Source organism: Ischnura elegans (genome assembly GCF_921293095.1).
Source record: "Ischnura elegans chromosome 13 unlocalized genomic scaffold, ioIscEleg1.1 SUPER_13_unloc_4, whole genome shotgun sequence".
Taxonomy (NCBI): Eukaryota; Metazoa; Arthropoda; class Insecta; order Odonata; family Coenagrionidae; genus Ischnura; species Ischnura elegans.
Window position 1 is genome coordinate 4,858,908 of NW_025791660.1, and position 14,819 is coordinate 4,873,726.

Consider the following 14,819-nt stretch of genomic DNA (forward strand, 5'->3'; position numbering starts at 1 on the left):
GTGGTGTAGCACAGGTAAAATTATCAATTCAGAAATACCTTACAAAAATCAATTATTGTGAATGGATTTTCTTTTGAGAAAACTACACATTATATGAACCAGATTTCAGTTAACTCCAGGCAGCAGAGAGAATATAGCTATTGTTTTACAATTAATGCAATAACAGAAACGAACGAGTAACTAATGCCGAAAAAAGAGAAAAAGGTAACATTGTGAAACATAAAAAGTGATTAAAAAACGCTAACCCATTTATCAAATGGAAAATTGGACAAATAAAGAGCCATTCAAAAAATATGCCCTAGATATATGATGAATAGCAAAGGAGGCCTCACAAAGGCATGAAATAGGAAGAGCTACATTTCTTATAAAGAGAACTGGTAACATGATTAACCATTATATTCACTTAAATCCTTGAAAACCAAGCAGCAATCCTGAGGATTAGGAGACATTAACTATTGCTTATAAATAAGCAAATGTCTATTTCCAGTCAACTGAATACTATACAAAGGATAGGTGAATGTTAGAAATATATACGTGCATGAATGATTGCAATGATCTTCTCTAACGTCAGTGAAAATTTGAAAAAGAAAAACTAAAATAAAAATGAACTTAGGTCACCAACATATAGGAAAATGAATTTAAGAAACTAATTACTTGATAACGACATTTCTTAAATGCCTTCTAACTGGTAAAAATTGTGAAAAAATCCCATCTTAACCATTGTATGTCAAGTATGGCAATATTGTAAATTTATAGTCTACATAACATCTAAATTATACAGCGTATCATTGAAATTAATAATCTTTGACGAATATAGTGTTATGCCAACTACATAATGTTATGCCTACTACAAAATATTATGACTACGTCATTACAGTTGCAAACTACAGGGAAATGTCTCTCAAGTAAATGAGGCCAAACGAGGTCAGAGCAATGAACCGAAACAAACTAATGTTGATCAAAGGGCTACGCAAACATGAGTACATCCGGCAAAATACATTTCTAACAAATAGGAAAGAGCGGCATATGTTGCAAATAGATTTATGTGCACGATGGCCTGCAGATAAATTGTAGCATTACATTGGCAAGCCAAAATGGTACATTCCTTCCATTTACTTATAGCGTAAATGAGATGCAAAGTGATATATTATCAGAAATAAAAATATCATAGCGGCATGACTAGGAAAAGGCTGATTAAAATATGTGTCCACAAGATTAAAACAACATGCATCTCAAAATGTGATTACCTACCGAATGAAAAAGTGGCATGTAGCAAACATGAAATCAACATAAATGTCTGAGTATAATCATAATATATGTTTAACGATTGCACTAAACACACAAGTTATTCAGTTAACCCAATAAAAACAGAGTGGCTTACGGAAAATAAATGAATATGAACAAAATTTTCATCTTCAGGACTGTCTCCATCACAATCTCCAGAGTACAACAGGCCAAATTCATCTCTGCAACAGAAAATATAAATTAATGGATTGAAAAGTAGTGCAATCACAAACAAAATGCAATGTCAAAATTAGGTCAATATTCATAGTGAGATAAAATATTACCTCCATTTACAAGAAGGCAATAGCAGTATTTATAAGCAACATTTTCAAATGTCTTCCAACAAACCCATGTTCTACAAGAATCATTTATTTTATAAGTGAAAAATATTGGAAGACTTTCAATATTGTTCCAAATTCACATATCCTTTGATCACTGGATTGATATATCATGGATTTGAATTTAGGCACTCTTCAATTTCCTTATATTATTTTATATTTAACTTCGATATTTATCCATAAGATTAGTTTGTTAGTTTTGAAGTCACTTTCTTAACCTTATCACGCCGAGCTCCTTCACGGGAAGCTGCTTTTGGCTCTACAAAGCGTTTGAGAATTTCTTTTTCGCCCCGTACGGAGTTTTTTCTTGGCTTGGGACTGACCAGGTAGTCGCTTCCTCCCCTTAATGACCTTTCCTAGTGGGGTCCAGGACCCTTTCCTCGGCAACTGGGCAAATATAATCCTCGACCCTTTTCCCCGAAGGCAGCCCATCCCGTTACCAGTGAAATTTTATTTTTTTAAATTGTGACTGTTGCATTAAATGTCAGTTCATCAATGTATTCCTCTCATTTTGCAATGCCTGTAGAACTTTTAAACAAAGTTCTACGGTTATTTTTAGGGTTCTCAGCAAAACGGCACTATATCATAGACCAACAAATACTTTAAAGGGAATGAAATCTTTCAATGTTCCTAGCCTACTTCTGGGTATTTACGATTCATGATATTAACATATTTTAGATCCATGATGCCAAAATCCACACTCTCCTCATTTGTGTATGCTCTCCAGTTCTCTGAAAACACGAGAATGATACATTTATAATTTTTTTAGAAGAATATTTACGCGAAAAATTCTCATAAAACTACTTGAATCTTACAAATTTGTTGCTTGAAATGGCTAAATATTATTTTTTATAGCAAATTTTTCATAGCTTTTCAGAGAAGAGTGAGGTTATCATCTTCCACGTACATATTTCTGTAGGAGAATACTTACACCAATATACTCTTGGGTCTTCCAGTTGGAGGATAATAAGTTTTTCCAAGAAAATATTAATGCTCTAATGTGTCCCGAAATAAGCCTGTGAGGTGCACAGGGCAGACCACTTTAATGGATCCTGACCAGAGAACCAAGACATGAGTAATTACCTGGGTAGAGCAGTTCTTATTCTTGCAATGGTATGGTATGCTTCTCACAACATGTGTGTATGTAAAACATTTCCTATTGGTATATTAAATTTATGAATTTTTAGGATATGCATTAATCAGTATTTATTGCAAAATTCGTTTATAGTACCTTTGTATTCAAAGGTTGGTAAGAGGTAATTAAAAATAGCCACTGTAATTTTGGCTCACGACAAAGAACTGAGAGAATCATATTTTATTACATTACGAGGGCTTTTTTTCATAGACGTTAAATCGGATATTCTATCAAATTTCACCGCAAATGTACACTTAGAATGAAGCTAACAGAGTAACGTATATTTTTAGATGTAAATCATTACAATATCGCTCCTATAAACTTGCTAGTAAGTTATAAAATTAACAATTAAACATATAACATTGACGTCTCCAAAAATTGTTCTAGGTGATAATCAACTCCGTTAATATGAATGCTAAATTCCGTTTAAAATTTGGAACCTATCAACAGAACATACAGAATGTAATTCCTCGCATTGATTTTCAATAAATGCAACATGAACGTTTTTAGTTATTTTAACTTATAAACAAATAAGTGACCAGGAGCACCTTCCTTGAATGGGACACTGAGAGCCGGAATGAGCCGAGGTAATCCCCACACGGACAATAGGAAAGGGTTGGACCTCTCGGGCCGAGGGACCCTATAGGCGGTTGGGACCCACTTGGCATGCTTGACCGCAAAACTGTGAAAACACGGCCTGTAGCCTTTTGCTTCGAAAAATTCAAGCCGTGAAAAGCCGGCCTTCCTTCTTTAGCATCAGAAAATTCAGACCGTGAAATCACGCCCTGCGTAGGGAAGAGGTTAAACTTATGACATATAAGATCTTCAATACATGTTATCTTTTAAAAAGAAATCTGCATCTTGGAATATCGAGAAGTATAATGTTTGACTAAAATAAATTGCATTTAAATATTTTAATACTACAAAACCCGACTCTCATATAATCAAACTACTCATAGAACACATGGGAGGAACTACATTGGATTGAGGATCCACAGTACCAGAAGTTTCATTTCACCTCTAAATCCCAAACCAATGAGTGGCCCACTTGGGAAATCATAGAAAATTAAATTACGAACAAATTTTTCAATTATTCAAAAGTTTGTTTACATTTACATTTATTAATTACCGATTTATTAGTTAAAACAGATAATGATTTCAATGTTTTAATGAAGACAATGATGTAGAGAAAAAAACCGTAAGACTAAAGACCCACCTTTGCACTGGCTAGAAGTGTTCCCATCACATTGTTAGAATATAGAGAGAGGAGGGAAGGAGCTTGCTGCTGCAAAATAGCTCTTCCTTTTGTGGATCCATGATAACCAATAATACGTGGGACAGCTGCCGCAAGCCAACATACCTTTGCCTTCAGTGTCTTCCCATCCAATGCGTAGATGATACACCCATGTAATCCCTCTCCCCTCTTCCTCCTCTCCTCCGCCTCCTCTATAGCCCTCGTCCACTCACGCTCTCGTTCCACATCTCCCTTGCTATATGGCCTCCCCTCATTACCAAAAACTAACTTCAGGGATAATTGGGAGAAGGCCCGAACTAAATAAGAACATACGGCATTCTCACTATTAAGAAAATTAACTAATGAACCAAAATATACAGTCTCACTCTCAAAATCACAAAACGAATACCAATCTTTCCCTTCCTCCTGAGTCCCATCCAAATCCATAAACTTCTCCTTCATCCTTCCAATGCCATCAGATTTCATATCCACCATCACCTTCACCCAATCATCCCCACTCAAAAACTTAATAATACAAGCAGTGCATTCATCTCCATCGTACAGTCTCTCATACAATCTACACATATTATCAACTCCACTTCCATACACTATCCTAGTCTTTCGCATCATGGCGTCCACACACTCCTGCCTTGCTCTGGCCAGAGCGGATGTAGGTTGACTTAAAGATGCCTCCCCAATAAGACCACACTTGATCAACGTCACATCATCTGCTGTTGAAGTCACCGCCTCTTCCAGACAATGTAACAGTGCATTGCGTCCACACACTTGCGCTTTCAGTTCCTCCAACGATGAGCTCAACTGATTTACAAGAGATTTCATCTCTCGTCTCAATGAGTCCACGGAGGACTTGAGAGACGCAATATCACATTCTGGGCTAGCCACGGTTGTTACATGATCAGTGCTCCTACTCGAAGATGATTCGAGACGACGCATAATAACTTGGTCTCTCCTGTGAACCAACGTCACCAAATTCAGAACTTTTGAGCATTCTATATCATCAGGGAACTGCCGCACCATCTCCTCAGCCAATGACAATGCATTCTGTTGACTGTCATTCATTATGTCTGTGTCGGCCCCTCTCGCCAGTAACTCCTCCACCCAATCAGCTTTTCCAAGACGCACTCCAACATGCAAGAGTGTTTTCTCCTTTATCATTTTGCTATCCACATCTTCCAACATGTCCAGTAGGTCCTTATGTTGGATCAATGAACCAGTAAACAATCCGACAATGAGCCTCTCCTCAACAAATTGCTCAGAATTTCTGTTAGAAATGTTCCTCGCCATGTTCTGGGAAAAAAGAAATAATTTATTTGAGCGAGTGTTGGATTCAGCAGAAGTTGGCTGTATGAAGCAGGCGTGGTGACAATGGTCAACAAGGATTTCAGTGTTGGTTTAAAAAGATTAAATATTGGCTGCAATATAAAAGAAACATCAAATTATTATTTTAAAATTTGTCAATGGCAGTGTGGGAATGTAACAACTAGCTTAAGCATGACTAGAGGAAAAATATCTCGCTTACTATGCAATGCAGATTAAAAAGGACAATGATCTGGAATGGCATTTTTGAAATTCAATCAATTACAACCATCGTTTTTATGAGAATATAACAATGCCGCTGGAGACCAAAATAAATATAGCTATGCTAAAAATGTTGTGACAGTTTTCTACTGGAGCAGGAGTACTGATAGTTTATTACGGAACCTGTAATAATGAGGGAAGTGAGGTTAGAACAAAATTAGAGATGATGTGCACGAAAATCTATGATGTTGCATGATAAGATGAGAAAATAGGCAGCTGAAAAAGAGGAAAACAGAAACAAATTAGAACAATAGAAGAAATTCATCAGATGCAGGTGCTACATGGTGGAAGTTTGAAATATTTAAACTGAAGATGGTAACACTTTTCCTCAATATTTAATGCACAATTCTTGTACCACATGATGACTCTGTGAACCGAAACGCATCATACACATTGAAATGTTGTGGAAAAGTGTATTCCTTCCTAAAGTAACATCGTAAGTAATCGTAAGTGTGTCTTCCCTCTTGTATACAAATAGAAAAAAATGTTCCTGATTAACTTCTTAATGGTGGATGCCAGCATTGGTGGAAATACATCATAAAATTATCGATATTTGCTTGGTTACTTTCTGGACGGCAATTCAAGTATATTTCTTTCGTCAAATGAAACAGTCTTATTTCCCTTGGTGCCATTCATTGAAAGCATGCTTGCGCCAGGTTTTCCTCCTCACTTCCTTATCTTCTCTAAGAAATGCACATTACCTTAGTTCTCAATTGTCTTCCCCGTATACACCGTCACTTATATTATGTTACTTTACTTAACCATGGGACTACCGAATCGACTGCATAACCTTGAAATATATTGAAAATGGACAATAGCTTCTTCTTAAAGATTCCAACTTAAGTACGCAATTGGTGATCCTCTTATCTCCATCCATCCATCTTTACGCTGAAGTGAAGATGTGGCTAGAATGGAAGTATTTTCAAACGGGTGATGAGCTTCAGGACAAAGCCAAAATTAATGTAAGCAATTGGAGGAAACATCCTATGAAGAAGGTATAGCAAATCGCATCTACAGGCACCACCAATTCCCCAATCGCCGAGGCCATTATGTCGAAAGGACACCACATGTGTGCTCAATGTTTGGCATTGGAATAATTTTTAAGCAATAACTTCGTCTTCTGATCATGACCCATTGGAGGTTGAGAAAAACAGCCCACGTACAGTCACTTTCAAAAGTTTTAGGACAAAGTTTGTGGCGCCACTTCTGCTTCTCAAGAAAATTTAGTTTCCCTTGCTCACGCACTGCAAATATTTCGCTTCCATGTGAAGATATATGAACAAAGAGGGAGAAGTTACTTGCTAAATTTATCGTTTTGTTTCGATCATTGATGGATTTAATGATTAATTTCGTGTGCATACTCTGTGTCCTTGCTCCGGTTTTCACTGCTGGTCTGATATTATGTATTACAAAAGCGTCATCGTCATAAGTCGTGGTGGCGTAGTGGAGTTAATGCGACGTCGCCATAGTAAAGGTTGTTGGATCGATTCCCCTGCTCGGAATTAAGGTGTCAACATTTTTTTTCCTTGGTAACTCCTTTTGTATTTAATAATGGGTTTCAAATAATTTAAATTTGCTGTAACCGTTATATACTTTTTTAATGGTAAATGGTAATATACAAGTTAAGAATTGGGCAAGGGTTGACGTATCATTTTTATGGATTGCTAGTACACATTTTGAACGTTAGGGATTTGCAAAAGGGGTAACCGTAACCCGACGGTAAGGGGCGCATTCAAACCCAGCGTTGGTAATAACTTAGTGATTGTAGATTGGTGATGAAGGGTCATACATAGCAGTTTATTATTGCATTATTTGGTTTAAAAAGCTGTTGATTATTATGATTTTCTGCAATGAGCCCCGGTATGGGCTTCCCCAATATTTTTTTATGAGTCGGCACCCCTGCATATATATCATTATTAAAGATGGCGGAAATAAGGAATTTGCCAATATTTGAATCCCCTTTCAAGTACTGTGTTAAGGCGAACGACAAATAACTTTACTTGCGCGTTCAGGGCACGTTACAAAAGATAGGGAGTAGAAAAAGCTGGCATCGGCTTTCTCTTGTTCTTAACGAAAGGCGCCATGGGTCTGAACGTCACATGCGACGGACAGATATTTTGTACTTGCAGTGTTACCCACACACCGCCCTTGTTACCCAACAGCATTTATAAATAATGAGCGGGGGAACCGATTTGAATCATTTTTGACTTATTATAATACCGTAAGGACAAAAATTCAATAAAACTACAACAATTAGTATTACAATTGCTTGTCAGAAAGGCATTTTCTCTATCTGCATAGGGTTGACCAGGGCATGTTAAGCAGAATTTCTTTCTGTGAATTTTCTAATTTTTATGTTTTAACTTATCAAAATTTAGACATTGTGGTTTTATAAAGCAGTTAATGAAGTCCAAATTGTGGCGAGCCATTTATAACTCGGTTTGGTAAAAGTGCACTCCGTAAACGTGCCCCGTATGTAAACAAACCCGAGTGTACACTACACATTCGGGTTTATTCTGCACTAGCACCTTCTGATATACAACAGTTTTGCTTTGTTATTAGACGCACAAACAAATGAAGCGGATAGTTTACCAACACTGAACATGACAACACATAATTGTTCATGAGAAAAACATGGATTTCTCAAATTCAGACTACAAGCTCTCAACGGTTGACATAGTAATGAGCTAATCCTCATCGCGAATGAAACACGAAGCCGAAATTTGAATTTATTTGAACTCATAGGGCATATCAGATGGGATCATTGGAATCCTTGGAATGAGAATATCCTCATCTTTGAATTTTCCTTTGAATATAACCACGTGAATCACATTGATTTATCGGTTTTTTATCACCTAACATGTTCCATTGCATATTTTAGGTTTCAAAGGTTCATGACCACCGAGTCAACCTTCAACTGTATATTGTGCGGTGATAAGCCAGTAGTCACATCTAAGAAGTATAAAAATGCAGATGGATAGTTGGTGACTTCTTCTATTTTTGTAACACAGTCAATAGAGTTGAGTAAGTGCTGATTACCAATTATTTGCAAATTTCGAAGTTTCGAAGAAGTAATCCACATCTTCGTCCTGAGCCGCCAAAATTGCTCGTTCGCTCTAAAATTTGTGATTATTGTGCCCATCAGTCATGTTCAAGAGCACTTTGTTGAGGAGTTCATCTTACGAGGAAACGAAATTGCAAAAATGCCAAGGATATGAAATAAATCCGCTCGATTCGTCGACAAGAACACGGCCTTTACCGATAGTCAAAAATTTTTATGAGGCTCAGTCATTAAATTGGTAAAAACAAAACAGATTATTTAGTAAGTAGAATGACCGACTTGAACTTGAGCTGTTGAAGTGTTGCCAACTCCTAAAAATATCCCCTAGCATCCATATTAATTTCTTCCATGAACTGATATTATTTTTAAATGTTAATTCTGCTATTCGAGGTTGATACGAACCCAAAATACTCTATTCATCTAGAAAATCGTTCAAATATATGTAGCCGTTCTCGAGTTGTAAATAGTGAAACTAACACGATTTACGACTGTTTTTATGAATATAAATATACTTAGATTAAATAAATAACATAGAAACACTGAAAAAGGGACACTCACAAAATGATTTTCAGACGTTTCGATGGGGTGACCCACCATTCTCAATGAGTGAGACAGGATTGCCGATGTCTTCTGTGGAGTTTAGGGGGGGGGGAGGTTGAAGGGGTAGGTTGAGGTGAGGGGGAAATGGGGAGGGATTGGCTGGTGGCTACTGAGCGACGTTCTGCCCTGGGGTTTGAACGCTGTTTCCACCCAGGTGTGCTGGGTGAATTTTCTGGTAGTATCTCGATTTAGGAAAGGGAAAAGCACTGCTCGAAGGAACTATTTTGTGTTGGAGTACTGGTTCAACGAATGGGGGTGACTTGGAGGAGAGGCGATGGTTGTTCATTCGAATGGATACTGCCGTGGTGCATTCTCCAATGTAGTAGGCAGGGCAGAAATTGTAGGATAGTCGGTAGATGGAATTAAAGGAAGTGTTTAAAGGAAAAAGGAGAAAAGGAAGATTTGTTGATGACTAGTGGGGAGTTGGAGCGAAACAAGAAGCAGCACTTGCATCTTGGGCGGTTGCATGTTGAGGAGGAAGATGATAGGGGGGGCAGTGTGGGGGAGAGAGGGGCGGGTGGATCGGAATATTTGCGCACGTTGGGTGCCTTTCTTTAGGTGATAGAAGGGCGGGAAGGGAGGAGATTGGAAGTACTTTGGTTTGCGCTGATGATGGGGTAGAGGTCTCTTAAGATATTTTTTTATTTCTTAGGGCTGTTTAGGCCTTCTTCTAATTCATTGGATAAAATTCTAGATTGTGCATTCGCAATAGGGTATAACATCAACAGGTTTCCATTATCAGCTCGCCGATTACTTGGATGAATCCGTTCTGAAAAATTAGTTGGATCTTTGCATTGATTGGAAACTAGAAAACACATTCAACGCAAAACCCAAATGAAGTATGTGATGATTATAAAGGCTATTTGCTGTATGTAAGTCAAGTTGGACGTCATATAATGACACACATATCACCCGTCTCAAGGGACAGGTGAAAAAGTATGGAGCTCATTACAGAGTATCATAACAATCAACAGCTTTCTAAACCAAATAATGCAATAATCAACTGCTATGTATGACCCTTCATCACCAATCTAAAATCACTAAGTTAATACCAACGCTGGGTTTGAATGCGCCCCTTACTGTCGGGTTACGGTTACCCCTTTTGCAAATCCCTAACGTTCAAAATGTGTACTAGCAATCCATAAAAATGATACGTCAACCCTTGCCCAATTCTTAACTTGTATATTACCATTTACCATTAAAAAAAGTATATAACGGTTAGAGCAAATTTAAATTATTTGAAACCCATTATTAAATACAAAAGGAGTTACCAAGGAAAAAAAATGTTGACACCTTAATTCCGAGCAGGGGAATCGATCCAACAACCTTTACTATGGCGACGTCGCATTAACTCCACTACGCCACCACGACTTATGACGATGACGCTTTTGTAATACATAATATCAGACCAGCAGTGAAAACCGGAGCAAGGACACAGAGTATGCACACGAAATTAATCATTAAATCCATCAATGATCGAAACAAAACGATAAATTTAGCAAGTAACTTCTCCCTCTTTGTTCATATATCTTCACATGGAAGCGAAATATTTGCAGTGCGTGAGCAAGGGAAACTAAATTTTCTTGAGAAGCAGAAGTGGCGCCACAAACTTTGTCCTAAAACTTTTGAAAGTGACTGTACATAATAATGGAATTTTATAAGCTTTACAATTCTCATTGTTGACAGTACTTTTTTACAAGATTGTAATTTTTAAGCTTTGAGTGCCGGTTGCTAAATTTAAAGCCCTACTGAAAAATCCAGCCATTTTCACTAAATTTGTACATTTTTTAAAACATTAGCATCAAAAATATATTTATATTGATGTATACTTCAGTAAAAATGACACTTCTCTTCTTAATGAATGAGTTGAATAACATTTATTGCTAATTTATAAATATATAATTAAACAATGAAAACCTACTGTTTTTGAAGATGTCTTCATGTTTCTGGGCTTCACCGCGTGGATTTTTCTTAATCCACACTGTGAAGCCCAGAAACATGGAGAAATCATCTAGACAACGCCGTGGAAAACTACGCATCAACTTTACTGTTTTTGAAATATAAAATATTGCAATATATGATATACCGCCATAACAAGCATAACAATTTTTAATTACTATCAATTCGAACTATTTAAAGCATGGAAATCATAAAAAAGCATTGTTCCAAGCAAAGCATTATAAATCCTGGATGACAAAAAGGGTCACTGCACCCTCAACGAATGGTTCTTTCCACAAAAGAATTTTCACACCAAGTGGCCTAAGATAAGGATGCTAGTAGCTGCAAAGGACTTTTCGTCCTCAAGACATTAAAAGAACTCTTATTCTATCGAGGTTTTGATTTTTGAAATAACAGAATCACTAAGCAATATGGTGGAAAAGTACAAAGAGCGAAATATTACGGCTTCACGCGTACAAAGCCAATTAAATAGAAAGACATAATATTACATCCATGGCAATTTTCAGAAAGATCTAAAGGACGTAATATTACGTCCATGGCACACTAAGTGTTAATCTACATTTTTAAATGTAGAATGGATTCAAAATCCATTTCTGCACCATGGATTTAAAAAAATATTAGAAAGCAGGGCCCCCCCCAGCCAAGAAGATAAGATCTTGAGCCCCAGCCGAGGGCCCCAATCACCCCACACCACCCCTGCTTATCTTCCTTACATACTCCACTTCTCATCTCCCCCTGATATCCTATTAATCTGTATTGGAAATTTCTCATCGCTAGTGTCTTGGTGTACATGAATTGAAACAAAAATGGATCATATGGATAACGCCGTTGGATATTTCCCTTATCTGATTTTTATGGCATAAATTACAATTTAAATTATTCACACTCGTGGCCCTAATAACATGCACGATCTTGTCCAGTTGTTTCAGTAAAATAGAAGTCTTTACAGATGTGAGAGGTGGCCTCATATTGTATGAATTATACTGGAGCAAAAATTTACTATCTTTCACTCATTACACGTTGAATATTTTTACTAGAAAATTGGATGGAAAAAACAATTCTGTTTCCTATTAAAGAGTAAAATTTCCTAAGTTGCACAATGCTCAGACGACAAGAGTACATATCCAGATTTTGGGGAGGAGTACAGGTGCACGTTTCCACCAGATTCTTTAAAAGTAGACAAGATTTATAAAATGGTTATCATTTGTTTGTTTTGGTTTGAGTATCAATCATAAAATGTCATATTAATAACATTCCTATTGAAATAAAGGGTATATTTTTTACTTTAATTTTGTATGTTGCTCTTAATCCCAAATATAAGAAGACACTGGCGTTCACAGGTAGGATATTAATATAACTGTGATTTAAATGAATATATAACTAGCACTTTCTCTCCACAGACATTCTCCTATCTCCTACGAAATAAACTCAAACACATCTGGAAGCATCCTTTAATCACAGAAAGCCACAATAATTATTAAAAGGGATATGTAGTTGTAGAAACGATTGTAAAAACATATTTAGACCAGGGTTTCCACTCAAACTACATTATAAAATTCACGGTTTTTTCCAGGTTTTCACAGTCTAACTGTCATCAAATTCACGGTTTGTAGATAAGGCATTTAAGGCAGAAATGTTGATCATGTAACAATCATCGGCCATATGTTAACGTAAAATTTAACAAATGCAAAAGATGCCTTCCATGCAAATGCAGCAATGAAAGTGCAATCTCTAATGACGTCTCCTATAGCTAGTAAAATTCAACTTCGGCTAAAGGGTGTGCGCGGGAAAATGGAGTGAGCATGGTGGCAGGAAGGAGAGAAGAAGTGCCTGATTTTTTGCCAGGGTAAATGTCTTCCAATCGCAGGCTTAAGATCAATGTGCTGTCATGGTGCATGGACCAATTAATAATTGTGCTTGGAATACACATGCGCAGAAAAAGGTGTGGACAGTAACTGCACATGTCTCGGCTTTGAAACATGATCGAAAGAGATATTTTTCCTTTAATCTGCCAATCCTAGTGCTACAACCAAGTTTGAGAGATTTCTAAGGTTTCATGGCTATTTCCAGGTTTTTTCATGGTAGACGAAATTCAGAGCTTATTCAGGGTTTTAAGGTTTTCACGGTTGAGTGGGGACCCTGTTAGGTACATCATCTCGTGCCACAATTTAAAATCTGAAGGAAAGCAGGATAGAAAAATAATTTAAATGGATACATGTTTTATAATAGCCGTTAGCCATAATTTGTAAATATATTGCAAGTGTGTAAACCGTAGAGTACCCACTTTTTACTTTACTAAGATATTGAGTTTATTTAAGAAGAGGTTTGCGTGGGTAGGTGTGAGAAATGTAGTCCAAGTTTCTTGTTTTACTTTGTGGAACCACGACATTCGAAATGAAGTTTATTTGAATTATATTCCACCATAACCATTAATATTCAAAGAACCATCTCCTCAATCTCATAATACAGCCAGCCCTTGTTCATTTCGCCATTTTGACTTTGCTCTTGACCGCTCAGAAAAGAAATTCTCGTAGCGAACATATTGCCTATGGACCAGTGCTCCAAAGTACTTCCGTCGAGAGCGCAGTGTAGCGTTCTTTGAACTATTCCCAATGGTAATGGAGATGTCTAAATAGTCTTATCTTTCAGAATTATTCTCTATCACTTCACCATGAAAAGTAGCTCACTGAAGATCGAATCTTTAACTTTCAAACTGAGCGTAATTTTGTTCACGAAAATTCAACTGGGTTATTTAGCATTGTGATAATTGCATATAATGAAATAGAACTTCAGGTGTCACACTTGCAAGACTTTTCCATGTTCAGCCATACTTTGAAATTGATGCTAATCCCTTTTGAGATTTAATTATTTCAGTTTGTACTGTTTCATTTTGGTTGCTAGGAAAATTATGTTTTTCTGCTTCTCTGAAGAAATGAAATAGTAATATTGGGAATTATGCCATTTCAGGACGTACGTTATCTTTATTTTATTTTTCTAACAGTTTTTTCTGGTAATATTTGCAGAATAATTTAACACATTTTATGCATTAATTATTAGCGAGGCCACCGGTCCAACATTTTCTCCATTTTTACAGTAACATATGGCCTTTCTTAAACATTTAAAGTAACACACATTGTTTTAAAAATGATATGGTAGATATTCTCGATAGTAAGATGAGAGTATATGATAGATTTTAACAGCATATTATCCAAAAGCCAAAAATAATCAGATCATAAGAACTGACTAATGCTAAACTCTGATTGCGGCAGCTAAAAAGTTATTTCGTAGATATCATTTTGTGATAGCGCTACGTCTTGTGGAATACAAATTGGTGGATTACATTTGAAATAAATTTTTGGATCAATGTTCTGCAACTGTGGAATAAGTAAGAAGTTCACTGTGGTGAAAAAACTTTTCTGGATGCAACAAAAGAAATACTTGCTCTCCATCCTTAACATACATGGCGTTTAAACTCTGTTGGTCTATTGTATAAGATAAAATGTTTCAGTTGAAAGGCATGCTCATTTAAAGTAAGGCAATCATGCAGTAATGGATAATTCAAAGAAAAGCATAGAATAAATGTATTCAAATCAACTTACCCATGAGATT

At 36.6% G+C, this 14,819-nt stretch overlaps 1 protein-coding gene across 1 annotated transcript; it reads right to left on the bottom strand.

The window, feature by feature from the left end:
• Nucleotides 1-411: 411 nt before the first annotated feature.
• LOC124173140 lies at nucleotides 412-6,366 on the bottom strand. Its single transcript, XM_046552655.1, has 2 exons — nucleotides 3,974-6,366; nucleotides 412-1,466 (listed from the first exon to the last, which is right to left on the bottom strand). The coding sequence occupies exons 1-2, from the start codon at nucleotides 5,294-5,296 to the stop codon at nucleotides 1,461-1,463; spliced, it is 1,329 nt and encodes a 442-aa protein (XP_046408611.1). The 5' UTR covers nucleotides 5,297-6,366; the 3' UTR covers nucleotides 412-1,460.
• Nucleotides 6,367-14,819: the final 8,453 nt, after the last annotated feature.